Source organism: Papio anubis, chromosome 17 (genome assembly GCF_008728515.1).
Source record: "Papio anubis isolate 15944 chromosome 17, Panubis1.0, whole genome shotgun sequence".
Lineage (NCBI taxonomy): Eukaryota > Metazoa > Chordata > Mammalia > Primates > Cercopithecidae > Papio > Papio anubis.
The window spans coordinates 30500405-30515278 of NC_044992.1; the positions used below are offsets into that span (position 1 = coordinate 30500405).

The 14874-nt window shown below is 39.0% G+C and overlaps 1 protein-coding gene across 6 annotated transcripts in view; it reads right to left on the reverse strand.

Annotated features, from left to right (window-relative positions):
- USP32 (ubiquitin specific peptidase 32) overlaps window positions 1–14874 on the reverse strand; it is a 218412-nt gene that overhangs the window by 18311 nt on the left and 185227 nt on the right. For all 6 annotated transcript variants that reach the window (XM_021929123.2, XM_009190403.2, XM_003912864.3 and 3 more), the window contains 6 exons: window positions 13230–13403; window positions 12513–12687; window positions 11921–12072; window positions 10882–10993; window positions 9000–9211; window positions 1720–1904 (listed from right to left, as the gene is read on the reverse strand). In XM_021929123.2, the coding sequence (XP_021784815.1) occupies window positions 1720–1904; window positions 9000–9211; window positions 10882–10993; window positions 11921–12072; window positions 12513–12687; window positions 13230–13403 (1010 nt within the window). The remainder of the gene's footprint in view (window positions 1–1719; window positions 1905–8999; window positions 9212–10881; window positions 10994–11920; window positions 12073–12512; window positions 12688–13229; window positions 13404–14874) is intronic.

Here is a 14874-nt window from a genome sequence, read left to right on the forward strand (position 1 = left end):
GTAGTCCCAGCTACTTGGGAGGCTGAGGCAGGAGAATGAACCGAGATCGCGCTGTGCCACTGCACTCCAGCCTGGGCAACAGAGCAAGACTCCATCTCAAAAAAAAAAAAAAAAAAAAAAAAATTAGCTAGGTGTGGTGGCGGGCACCTGTAATCCCAGCTACTCAGGAGGATGAGGCAGGAGAATCGCTTGAACCCAGGACGTGGAGGCTGCACTGAGCTGAGATTGCACCACTACACTCCAGCCTGGGTAACAGAGCGAGACTCCGTCTCAAAGAAATACAAAATAAAAATAAATAAATAACTTATTTAAGTAAAGATTTATTTAAATCTTTAAATTTAAATCTGGCCAGGTGTAGTGGCTCACACCTGTAATACCAGCACTTTGGGAGGCCGAGGTAGGTGGATCACTTGAGGCCAGGAGTTTGAGATAAGCCTGGCCAACATGGTGAAACCCTGTCTCTACTAAAAATACAAAAATTAGCTGGGTGTGGTTGTGAGCACCTATAATCCTAGCTACTCAGGTGTCTGAGGCATGAGAATCACTTGAACCTGGAGGTGGAGTTTGCAGTGAGCCAAAATTGCACCACTGCACTCCAGCCTGGATGACAAATTAAGAATCTGCCTCCAAAAAAAAAAAAAAGATTTATCCTAAGCCCTTCCCTAATCATCAGAAGACTCCATATCATAACAAATAAGTAAAGAACTTTTTTTTAGTTCCCATAAAACAGAAATCTTATTTGTACCATGATGGCAAGAAAATGATCTACAGGCCCACTGTGGCGGCTCACACCTACAATCTCAGCACTTTGGGAGGCTGAGGTGGGCAGATCACCTGAGGTTGGGAGTTTGAGACCAGCCTAACCAACATGGAGAAACCCCATCTCTATGAAAAATACAAAATTAGCCAGGCATGGTGGTGCATGCCTATAATCCCAGCTACTCGGGAGGCTGAGGCAGGAGAATCATTTGAACCCGGGAGGTGGAGGTTGCAGCGAGCCACGATGGTGCCATTGCACTCCAGCCTGGGCAATGAGAGCGAAACTCTGTCGTTAAAAAAAAAAAAAAAAGAAAAAGAAAAAGAAAAAGAAAATGATCTATAATTTGATTGAGATAAAAATAAGACATCATCGCAATCCCAAAAATTATTCAAAGTAAATGCACTTACTAATCAAAGAGAACAGTGGTAGGAAAAAGGGAAAGAAAACAGAAAATGTTTATTATTTTTATCTAGATTTGTGAAATTACTTCATGTTAAAATGACATGGTATGGGAAAAAGAAAAAAGAATGACATGGTATGGAAATAATCCAACAGAATTATTTTTTGGATCATGAGACTTTTCAGAGTTTATGTATGCAATCAATCTCATTCTGAATTTCAGAGGACTGAGATTATACAAATTTCCTGGTGAATTCATACTCTCTACTTTTGCAACACAGAAGACGAGGATATTACTTGAAGCATTAGCAGGACGAATCGAGGCAAAAGATTAGAGAATGGAAGGATTATTAGACACTAGAATGTTTGGCAAAAGGAAGCTGTATAGTCTCTCCTACTCCAAATAACAAACCAAATGGTTGAATTGTATGCTCTCTGAGTGGTTCTTCCAAGAGTGATTAACTTGACATAGGCTGGGTCCTATCAGTTACACAGAATTCATATAAATTATTTTTCTAGAGTTTTGAAACCACAGGTTTAGATGGATCCCCTGAACTTACCAATCCTGGGCATGATTACTAGCTTCCTGAGGTGGGAGTGGGCTCGCTAACCGGGACACTTGAATCCAAACTGCATCATATAGGTCTTTCTTCCGGGTATGCACAGTACATGGAACAATCAGTGGCATTCCAAAGAGGCTGGGGCGATTCTTCTGAGATGACAGGAAATACAGTTCTGTCCTCATCTATATGTACAAACAAGAGAATAGAGAGTTGAGAAGACAGGCCTTTGATTCCTCCCTTTAGTTCTAACCCTGCCAATAACAGGTATTATCATCATTTCAAATTAGTCACTATCACATTCTTCTCTATATTTATAAAGCCATCTTTATTGACACAAAGAGAACGGTGACAGTGGAGTCATTAAAAGGGCTGAGGTATTGCCAGTTTTAAAGTTGTTGCCTGTTCTATGAAACTTGGGTTTCAGCAATTAATATATTCAAACCACAGTTTTCTTTGATAAACATTTCTCACATACAGTGAATCAAATGTAAAAACTAGTAATAGCTTCATAGCTAAAGGCTTTTAAACAATTAAGACTCTTTCTTTCTCCAGAAAATATGCCAGTAAGCTGGGTGTGGTGGCTCATGCCTGTAATCCCAGCACTTTGGGGGGCTGAGGCAAGAGGATCCCTTGAGCCCAAGAGTTTGAGATCAGCCTGGGCAATGTAGGGAGACCATATCTCTATAAAGAAATAAGTACAATTAGTGGGGCATGGTGGCATGTGTCTGTAGTCCCAGCTATACAGGAGGCTGAGGTGGGAGGATTGCTTGAGTCTGGCAAGTTGAGGGTACAGTGAGCTGTGATCGTACCACTGCACTCTACCCTGGAAGGTAGAGCGAGACCCTGTCTCGAAAAAGACAAAGAAATGAAAAGATGCCAGTGGAAAAAAAAAAGACTCTCTCAACTATAGTTTTCTAGGGATAAGCTGTGGATAGTGGTTGTTGGAGTAGCAATTCCCAAAGTTTTGGAGATTTGTAAAACCTAGTAATTGTTTTGTAACAAGCTTATCCACCTTCCTAAAAGCAGTTAAGTGATTTTAATCTTTTTTTTTGTTTTTTAAATACATGATAGGATAAAAGTAAGGTAAAAATTTTAAAAATTTGCTTTGAGTATGTTAAAGAAATTTTTTTTTTTTTTTTTTTTTTGAGATGGAGTCTCACTCTGTCGCCCAGGCTGGAGTGCAGTGGTGCAATCTCAGCTCACTGCAAGCTCTGCCTCCCGGGTTCACGCCATTCTCCTGTCTCAGCCTCCCGAGTAGCTGGGACTATAGGCGCCTGCCACCACGCCTGGCTAACTTTTGTGTTTTAGTAGAGATGGGGTTTCACCGTGTTAGCCAGGATGGTCTCGATCTCCTGACCTCGTGATCCGCCTGCCTTGGCCTCCCAAAGTGCTGGAATTACAGGTGTGAGCCACTGCGTTAAAGAGATTTTAATGATATTCCTTAATATAGAGATACTGCACAGAATTATCCCGGAAATGGCTGTTTAATAAACATTTAGTATAATGGAATGGTTGGTGAGAGTTCAAGGTTATTCAAAGCTGCTGAACCTTTGAACATGTAATTTCCTAAGAAGTTTGGTATTTATTGAGTAGTTAGAAAAGCTAAATCAACAACTTATCAACTCACTAGGGGTTAAGTTAGCTAGTTTCTAAGTAAAAAGACCCTTCTTTATTCAGATTATTAAGCATTTTATTTTGCCATTTTCATTTAAGCTTAAATATGTAATTTTAAGACCCTATTTCACATGTTACTATTATTATAAGACCCAGAGAAATCCAGACAGAGTTCAGTTCAAATATTTTATAAAATTTTAAAATGTAGCTAAACCCACACAATTTTCATCCTCTCATTAAGGAACTTCCCCTAGTGCCCTAGGGCCCATACTTTCTCAGTTACTACTAAGATAAATTCTACTCCCAGTTATTAACATGGTTAGAAACTTCAAGCCAGGGCCAGGTGCAGTGGCTCACGCCTGTAATCCCAACACTATGGGAGGCCGAGGTGGGCGGATCATGAGGTCGGGACTTTGAGACCAGCCTGGCGAACATGGTGAAACCTCATCTCTACTAAAAATACAAAAATTAGCTGGGCATGGTGGCAGGCACCTGTAGTCCCAGCTACTTGGGAGGCTGAAGCAGGAGAATCACTTGAACCCGGGAGGCAGAGGGTGCAGTGAGCAGAGATCATGCCATTGCACTCCAGCCTGGGTGAAAAAAGAAAGAACCAACCAAAAAAAAAAAAAAAAAAAAAAAAAAGAAACTTTAAGCCCAGGGCTACTAATTCAGAGAAAAAAAAAAATCAGAGGTAAAAAGAATCCATTTCTGGCTTGGTGCGGTGGCTCACGCCTGTAATTCCAGCACTTTGGGAGGCCAAGGTGGGTGGATCACCTGAGGTCAGTTCGAGACCAGCCTGATCAACACAGAGAAACCCCGTCTCTACTAAAAATACAAAATTAGCTGGGCATGGTGGCGCATGCCTGTAATCCCAGCTACTTGGGAGGCTGAGGCAGGAGAATCACTTGAACCCAGGAGGTGGAGGTTGCGGTGAGTTGAGATCGTGCCACTGCACTCCAGCCTGGTCAACAAGAGCGAAACTCCATTGCAAAAAAAAAAAAAAAAACAAAAGACCATTTTAAATTATTATCACAAAGCAACTAGCTTTCCATTACCACTGAGTTTAAGAAACAGAATATAGGGAGCACTCAAAAGCCTCCCATTTGCTTCCTCCAAATCACAAATTCTCCCTTCCTCACAAAGGTAACTATTATTCTAAATGTTACAGTAATCACTTTCTTGCTTTTCTTTACAGTTTTATATCCTATGCAGAAGTAAATAAACACTATATTTCATTTTCCCTGTTTTAAAAGTTTTTATTTATAAATATAATTACTTAATTCTCTTTTTTTTTTTTTTTTGGAGACAGGGTCTAGCTCTGTCATCCAGCCTGGAGTATAGTGGTGTGATCTCAGCTCGCTGCAACCTCCACCTTCTGGGCTTAAGAGATTCTCTTGCCTCAGCCTCCTGAGTAGTTGGGACTACAGGTATGTGACACCACACCAGCTAATTTCTGTATTTTCTGTAGAGATAGGGTTTCACCATGTTGCCCAGGCTGGTCTTAAACTCCTGGGCTCGAGCAATTGGCCTACCTCAGCCTCCCAAAATGCTGAGATTACAGGTGTGAGCCACTGTGCCTAGCCTAATTCTTTTGTGTCTGGCTTCTTTCCATCAACATTAGGTTTATGAGATTCATTTATACTGGATATAACTACAAATTCATTCATTTTCATTCCTGTATAATGTTCCATTATCTTAATATATCTCAACTTCCCAATCCCTTCTACAACTAATGGACATTTAATGTTTTCATTTTGGGGCTACTACAGATAATGCTGCTATGAATATTCTTGAACATATCTCCTGGTACACATCTCTTTTGGGTGGATACCTACAGGTAGAACTGCTTATCTTTAACTAGAAAACTGTATTCCAAAGTAGTTGTATTAATTTATATTCTCATCAGCATGGTATGAGAGTTCCTGTTGCTCTACTTAGCAACTCTGTCAGTCTGTTTAATTTTACCTGTTCAGGTGAGTGCACTGATATCATAATATTGTTTTAATTTACATTTCCCTGATTACTAGTGTTGTAGATCACTTTTTTTTTTTTTTGAGATGGAGTCTTGCTCTGTTGCCCAGGCTACAATGCAATGGTGTAATCTCGGCCCATTGCAACCTCTGCCCCTGGGGTTCCAGCGATTCTCCTGCCTCAGCCTCCCAAAGTAGCTGGGACTACATGCAACAACCACCACGCCCAGCTAATTTTTGTATTTTTAGTAGAGACAGGGTTTCACCATATTGGCCAGGCTGGTCTTGAACTCCTGACCTTGTGATCCATCCATCTCAGCCTCTCAAAGTGCTGGGATTATAGGCATGAGCCACCGCACCCGGCCAAGTTATCAATTTTAATGAAGTCCAATTTAATCTTTTCTTTTATATGAGTAGTGTCAGGAATGTATTCACCATTATTATCTTTCAAGGGCTGTTTCATTGTTTTGCTTTCAAATTTAGCTCTATAGTCCACCTGGAATTGTGGTGAAAGGTAGGTGCCAAGTTTCATATGGATATCTAATTGTCCCAGCACCATCTGCTGAGAAAACTCTCTTTCTCCCACCATTCTGCAATGTTATCTTCGTTATAAATCAGGTGTTCATACATTTGTGAACTGGTTTCTGGGCTCTCTATTCTATCCCAATGGTCTATTTGTCTTTTCTTATACCAGTATGACATTATTTTAAATATCATATCTTTGTGAAATAAATCTTGATATCTGGATGATATCCAATCTTGATGATATCCTCATACCTTATTCTTCTTCAAGAGTATCTTGGTTATTCCCGGTTCTTTGTATTTCCACGTATGAGAATCAGCTTATTAACTGACACACCACACATGCGCAGACTTTGCATTTTTATTGGGATTGTGCATTGTCATCTGTAGATTAGTTTTTAGAGAGCTGATATCTTAAAATATAGAGTCTTCTAATCCATGAACATGGTTTATTCCTTCCAATATTAAAGTCTTCTTTAACTTCTATCAATATATTATTTTCTATATAGATGTCTTCTGTGTCATTTTTAAAGTTTATTCCTAGGTACTTAATTTTCTCTCAGCATTTAATCTTTTTGATACTAAGATTAATAATATCTGTAGTTGAGTTGAATGGTGGCCCCTAAAACAGTATATCCATGTTCTAATGCCTAGAACCAGTAAATGTGACCTAATTTGGTAAAAAGATGTTTGCAGATATAATTAAGTTGAGGATGTCAAGATGAGATCAGCCTGGATTATCTGGGTGGGCCCTAAATTCAATGATAAGTATCCTTATCAGAGAAAGACAGAGAAGGAGAAGGCCACACGAAGAGGCAGGGATTGCAATTATGCAGTCACAAGCCAAAGAATGCCTGGAGCCACCAGAGGTTAGGAAGAGACAAGAAAGCATTCTCTCCTAGAACCTTTGGAGGAAGCCCCCACCCTACGGAAACCTTGGTTTCAGACTTCTGGCCTCCAGACGGTGAAAGAATAAATTTCTGGGCTGGGTGCAGTGGCTCACACCTGTAATCCCAGCACTTTGGGAGGCTGAGGCAGGCAAGTCACGAGGTAAGGAGATCGAGACCATCCTGGCCAACATGGTGAAACCCCATCTCTACTAAAAATACAAAAATTAGCCAGGCACGGCAGTGTGTGCCTGTAGTCCCAGCTACTCGGGAGTCTGAGGCAGGAGAATTGCTCGAACCCAGGAGGCGGAGGCTGCAGTGAGCTGAGATCGCGCCATTGCACTCTAGCCTAGGCAACAGAGCGAGATTCCGTCTCAAACAAACAAACAAACAAACAAACAAACAAAACCCAAAAAAGAATGTATTTCTGTTGTTTAAAGCCACCAAATTTATGGTAATTTGTTATAGTAGTCCTAAGAAACCAATACAGTACCTTTTTTACAATTTCATTTTCTCTTGTTGCTGCTATACAATCAATTTACTTGCTTTTTTATTGACTTTGCATCCTTACAAAGCTCAGTTCATCTGCTCTTTACATGAGTAGAGAATAGAATATCTTATCCAATAAATATAATAAATAAGATGGGAATAAAAAGTAAAAATAGAGTGAATTTTTGAATAGAGGTAGGGGTAACGGATGGATCTTAGAAATTATCTAGAAGCCCTGCTCTCCTTTATTTTATGAAATTAGGACACTGAAGTCCAAAGAGCTCAACCAGCTATCTAGTGGCAGCATTAGAACTAAAACATAGGTTGCTAAATGCCTAGTTCAGTGCCCTTTCTACTCTACCAAGTTGCCACTATACCCGATGACTACCTCCTCTGTAACCATTATCCACTGACCAGTTTTCATACCTTCCTTTTTCTTTTTTACCAAAGAGTCAACCTTTAATGCAATAGTTATATATTAGACTATCAAGACAGGAATTATGCACAACTTGATTTTGCCCAAGAACATTCTTGTGTCCTCTAAGAAAACAACAACAACAACCCAAACTTTTCCAAAGCTGTCCGCATTTATGTGATAGTGAAGATGTACATACCTACATAAACACACAGGAAACATAAATTGTGTGTGTGTGTTGGTTTTTGTTTTTTTCTAATTTTTTTAGAGATAAAGTCTCACTTATTGCCTAGGTTGGAGTGGAGTGGTTATTTACAGGTGTCAGCATCACAGCATATTATAGCTTCAAAATCCTGTCTTCAAGGGATCCTCCTAAACATGTCTGGCTTAGGAGATACTTTTTTTTTTTTTTTTTTTGAGACAAAGTCTCGCTTTATCACCCAGGCTGGAGTGCTGTGGCGCAATCTTGGCTCACTGCAACCTCTGCTGACCGGGTTCAAGCAATTCTCCTGCCTCAGCCTCTTGAGTAGCTGGAACTATAGGTGCATGTCACCATGCTCAGCTAATTTTTGTATTTTTAGTAGAGATGGGGTTTCATCACGTTGGCCAGGCTGTTCTCAAACTCCTGACCTCAGGTGATCCACCTGCCTCAGCCTCCCAAAGTGCTGGGATTACAGGTGTGAGCCACGGCGCCCAGCCATTTTCTTTCTTTCTTTTTTTTCTTTTTTTTTTTTTTGAGACAGGGTCTTGCCAAGGCTGGAATGCAGTGGTGCAAGCAAGCATGGCTCACTGCAGCTTTGACATCCTAGTCTCAAGTGATCCTCCTGTCTCAGCCTCCACAGTAGTTGAGACTATAGGCACACACCATCATGGCTTAGTTTTTTGTTTTTCTGTTTTTTTTTTTTTTTGGTAGAGATGAGGTTTCACTATGTTGCCCAAGCCAGCCTTGAACTCCTGAGCTAAGGTGATCCTTCTGCTTCAGCCTCCCAAAGTGTTGGGATTACAGGTGTGAGCCACTGCACCTGGCCAGGAGACACAAATTTTTAAAGAAAGTAGTACTCAGATGCACTGACTATCCTGTTGCCTCTTAATATACGGATAAGGAATGTCATTTCATACATTAGCCATCATGAGTAATACTAAATCCTGGCTCTGATCACTTATATTAGCATATATAATACATTGAAAATGCATTCATAGCAACAGATTTTGAGGACAGGATAAAAAAGTTTTAAAAAAATTTGTAAAATTATTAAATTTTAAAAAGTTAAAGAAAAAAAGAGAAGAAAATGCATTCAGTGATGTTGCAAAGACAGAAAATGGCTATTTCACAAATGACACTAGTAAGACCGGCAGTGAGTTGCCTAACATTTAACTAACCATTTTTCGGTGGACTGCAATGATGTAACCTGTAAAGGGGCTGTCAGGAAGAGATGACATGTGACCATTAACCATTCCATTTGTGAAGTTCTTCTCAGTTCCACATGGCACAACAGTGTTTGGCATTCCATTGGGGATGAATATTGGTCGGGGTAGGTCCCCATTGGTAGTTAAGGTGAACATTCCATTTGTAGATGGCGAAGAGGAGAAATCTACAAATTCAAAGATAAGTACAGCATCATAAGCTTGTGGTACTTTTATCTTTACTCTTTTCTCAAGTATCCTGAGGACCAGAGACAGTGTAGTCTCTTAACACAGGGCAGGGAGAAATCATAGTATAAATAATTCTAGATTTATTGGAAGATTTTAATTTACAATTTTACTTCCCTAACTCATACTTTTAACTAAATGAAAAGGAAAGAGTAACTGCTGGAAACTATTAAGCAGAATTTTTGCAGAAACCTGTATCAGCAGCGTGTTGTAGCACACAAACAGTTCTACCACTTGTTTTCTTTTCCTTCTCTTTGCCTTTGAAGACACTGTCCAATACAGTAACCTCTACCCAGATGTTGCATTTAAAATTTAAATTAGGCTGGATGCCGCAGCTCACATTTGTAATCCTAGCACTTTGGGAGGCTGAGGCAGGCAGATCCCTTGAGCCCAGGAGCCAGTGACTAGCCTGGGCAACATGGTGAAAACCCATCTCTACAAAAGATACACCATAGCTGGGCATGGTGGCACACATCTGTAGTCTCAGCTACTTGGGAGGCTGAGGTGGGAGGATTGCTTCAGCCCACAAGGCAGAGGCTGCAGTGAGCCAAGACGATGCCATTGCACTACAGGCTGAGTGACAGAGTGAGACCCTTTCTCAAAATAAATAAATAAAATAAAATAAAAATTAAAAATGCATTACTCTCAGTCACACTAGCCACATCTCAAGTACTTAACAGTTCATGTGACTGGTGGATACTGTATTGGATGGCAAAATCACAGAAGTTTCCACCACTGCAGAATTATATTGGACAGTGATGCTCTAAATTAAAACTAAAATTAGGCCGGGCGCGGTGGCTCAAGCCTGTAATCCCAGCACTTTGGGAGGCCGAGACAGGCGGATCACGAGGTCAGGAGATCGAGACCATCCTGGCTAACGCAGTGAAACCCCGTCTCTACTAAAAAATACAAAAAAACTAGCCGGGCGAGGTGGCGGGCGCCTGTAGTCCCAGCTACTCGGGAGGCTGAGGCGGAAGAATGGCGTAAACCTGGGAGGCGGAGCTTGCAGTGAGCTGAGATCCGGCCACTGCACTCCAGCCTGGGCGACAGAGTGAGACTCCATCTCAAAAAAAAAAAAAAAAAAAAAAAAAAAACTAAAATTAAATCATCCATCAACTCACCGTCAGGACTATCTACCTACTACACGTCAATGAGGGGAGCCTCATAAAGCCCTTTATACTTGGGGAATTAGCCTAATTGTAAGTAATATAAAGAATAGACAAAGCATATCAGTGGCTAAAAGGACTCAGTGAGTGACCACATTAAATTACATATAATATTGGATTTCTTTCTAGCTATATCTATTATTTATATTTTCTGGTAGTATGTTCCTCTCATACTAGCTGTTGCCATGTTAGTATTAGATCAAATAGATCTGAATTCCAAGGGTATATTAGCTAATAATAACTACCTATCTAACTGAAGTCACTTGGGTTCCCTAAATTTTAGGTTTCTCATCTAAAAAATATGGAATAATCAGTTAAGGTTTCCCTTGGGTTCCAAAATTATTCTGCTATAGTATCTTCAGCATGAAGAAATATAAAAAAGATGACAACTCTTAGACAAACATTTAAAGGTGCAATCATGAGAAGGAGTTCTAGTTCTATCTTACCTGTCTGTGTTGGACTAGAAGCTGAAATTGGAGATGCAGGGACAGGAATTTCAAATGCACACAAAAATCCACTCACTGAGAGTCGTACTTTTTGGTTGTCCTGAGGAAAGTTCTACAGAAGCAGCAGCAAGATGAGAAGGGGGAGATGTTTCAGATAAAATGGAAAAGTTCTCTCTCTAATGTATTTCAAAAGAATGTCTTAGGTGCTTTCATCCGTAAAACCAACAAGATGATTTCAACTACATAAAGGATGAATGCTTGATAAAAATAACTGAAAACTAAGCTCAACTGTCGAACTAGTATCTCTTTCCACAGGAAGAAGTGTGTTGTATATGACTGACTTCTTCAGTTTTGTCTTCGTTTCAGGGATCTAAATTCCAACTCTCAGAGACCCCATTTTTACATTTCATATTAAGAAAATGTCAATGAGGTGGGCGTGTGTTCAGAAATCCCAAAGATGAATATAAATAATACCAGTTGCAGGAGCTTAGAGTAGGCAATATATTTATTAGATTATTTATTTCCCCAGCTGGTATGTAGAAAGACATGATTGGCGTTAATTTGTCTTTACTCTTTTAATTTCTTAGTGTGTTAAAAGACCAAGTATATATATTCATAAATACTAAAAACACATATTCATAAATACATCAAATACTTTAACCTAGGAAGAATTCTAGCAACAGTGGTAATACCAGAAGAGCTGTCAAGTGTAATAGTAGCAGTCTTTGGTTTCCTCCAAACAGCAGCAGTCTTTGGAGGAAACCCATACTATAGTGACACAGCTAGATCACTCCATATAGGCAGCCTTACATATTTCCCTTCTTCAAAAATACCACCACCAGTATTATTCCTTTATTCTGGTAGAAAACTCTTTTAAGTTTCTGGGTTGGAAAACTTGGCATTTTGTTGTTGTTGTTCAGTTTTTGTCATGTTTTAGTATCTCTCTTGGTCACATAACATAACAAGTGATCACAATAATTGAGAAAACTGTCATCTTTGAAGGATAGAATCAAAAGTTTCTTAGAGTAGTTAACATTACCTTTATGTTGGAACCATGTACTTCTGCTAGAAGGATTTGCTCTGAATTAAGTCCACAGAGATCGCTCAGCTGTTTTTTTAAACCTGTGTACTTTTCATCCATATTCAGCCTTAGTCCATACCGCACAGGGGTAGTACCATCTAACTTAATCACTAGTAAAGAGAAAAGATCTTTTATCAGTAAAATGCAGGTTTCATCGAAAGTCTTACATACTGTGTATAGATATATATGACCTGTAAATATAAGCAAATATTTCAGCCTAGAATTTTTATTTCATGTGTAAACATGAAAACAGATGGTACTTCGGGATAATATTGAGTGAAATCAGTATTTTTCTCGTGTTCATCTGACATAAAAGCTTGAGTGGCTTTGCGGGTTTTAAAGAGAGTTGCTGGCATATTTGAAACCAAAAAAACATGCCACAATCTAAATCTTTCAAACCTCAAGTCATGCCTAAAATTAGGTTGCTCGATTATAATATGCTGCCTACCAGTCTTTATTTGTAAACAAACAACTATGCTTACAAATTCAGGCTATTTAAATAAAGCAAATTTAATGGAGTCAAGTAATTTTTCAGAACTTTGCGACCTACCTGTTATTTCTAAGTGCATATAACTGTCCATTGGTAGTGGCAAAGACAAAAAATTGAAAGGGTCAAATCGAACACTTATATGCCCACATGTCTTGCATTTGACTTGAGATCTTAGCTGCCCATGGAACAAATCCACAACAATTGATCTATTTCTTCTTAGATGGTTGTCCCAGGCCTAGCAATAAAAAAGATGAGAATTTTCTCTCAAAAATCCAAAAGAGAGGCATTTCTATATAAATTCAAAGAAACTGGTTAAATATATTGGATTTAAATGTAAAGAATATAATCCTTACTCTTCATTTACCACAAAATATTAAATTGAGATGGAATATCCTATTTTTCATTTGTTCTTATCACGGTAACAATGGTAAATATTAAAGTTATTTATCCATTAACAAGTATAAAGCATGCCTATAGGTCACTGTATGCATTACTTTAGCAATTATGGGGACTCTTTGAATTCCACTGGATACTTATTCCTACATCCAGTACTATAAAGTTTACAATGTGAAATAGCAACAGTTTTCTATTTTCATTAAAGGTGTTTTTGTTTTGGCAACACTGCATAAGCATTAAGCATACAGATAGAAATTCCTTCATTTTCGCAGTAAAATTCTGATCTCAGAATAGTTTAGTTTGCATTTAAATTGTGCTACATGTATTTGTGGCCAGAACATTTTGTCTATTGCTTACATTAGAAACTCAAAACTGACAAACCTCTGCAGCTACTTCCCAGTCTGGTCGGCCATCACTGTCCTTCAGTTCCACATATGGCTTTTCATGGACTCGGTTGAGATCTTCATGAAGACCATCCAAGAGAAAAGCCAGAAGTTCTTGGGAGTCTTGTTGCTGAAACCCATTAAACCTGGGAGCATATTTTGCTATGGTCCACTATAAATATAAGAGGAGTCACGGTCATTATTTCCTACCCATAAAATTTGGAATGAGTATGTCCTATAATCCAATCAGAGCCATTGTAAGAAAATAAATAGTATAGTACTTAGTCTGCCTCCATTTCAACAAATATATTTTGGATAATCATGAAATCTTTTGAATCTTAATGTCAAATGACAAAAAAAAAAAAAAGAAGTATTTTAGCCAATACTGTGTCCTTAGTTCAGTATCAACTGTTCTTCAGGCACATAGATGTTATTTAAGACAGAAATATTAAAACAGCATTTGCTCGCATTGAAAGATAATCCTGTTCTATAATGTTTTACACATTTTTATAAGCATATAAAATATGTATATTTTGGCCGGGCGCGGTGGCTCAAGCCTGTAATCCCAGCACTTTGGGAGGCCGAGACGGGTGGATCACGAGGTCAGGAGATCGAGACTATCCTGGCTAACAGAGTGAAACCCCATCTCTACTAAAAAATACAAAAAACTAGCAGGGCAAGGTGGTGGGTGCCTGTAGTCCCAGCTACTCGGGAGGCTGAGGCAGGAGAATGGCATAAACCCGGGAGGCGGAGCTTGCAGTGAGCTGAGATCCGGCCACTGCACTCCAGCCTGGGCAAAAGAGCAAGACTCTGTCTCAAAAAAAAAAAAAAAGTATACTTTATAGGTACATAATATATACACAATGCATGCATAATGTGTATATAATAATACATAATATATGTATAAAATAATATGTGTATATAGTATTTTATATAATGTAATGTTGTCTTCAACAATCACATTTTCTGGTCTTGTTGCATTCTAACTTTTATTAACTGCATTATATTATAGAACTACTTAGAGGATTAAATGAGTTAATGCATATACGTTAATTAGAATAGTGCCTGGCAAGAGGTAAGTAGTTACATGTGTAGCTATTATAGTTATTAATTTATAATATAAAAAGCTTTTGCTTTGTATTTACATAAAAATAATGAATGATCCTAACTTCACTAAAATCTACTACATCTGATATTAATATAAAACTTATATTCATTAGTTTCATTCATTCATCCTGCCACGTTTTTTTTTTCTTTTTGGAGACAGAGTCTTACTCTGTTGCCCAGACTGGAGTGCAGTGGTGCAATCTTGGCTCATTGCAAACTCCTCCTCCCAGGTTCAAACATTTCTTGTGCCTCAGCCTCCCAAGTAGCTGGGAATACAGGCATGCGCCACCATGCCCGGCTAATTTTTTTTTAGTAGAGACAGGGTTTTGCCATGTTGCCCAGGCTGGTCTTGAACTCCTGACCTCAAGTGATCCACCTGCCTTGGCCTCCCAAAATGCTGAGACTACAGGCGTGAGCCCCTGCGCCCAGCCTACTTCTTTATATTCTAAAGACAGAATTATCTTAGTTATGTTGAAAATGTATTGGATTGGATGTAATTAATAAGACTCTGAGGTCCACCTTGCAGTTAGAATATC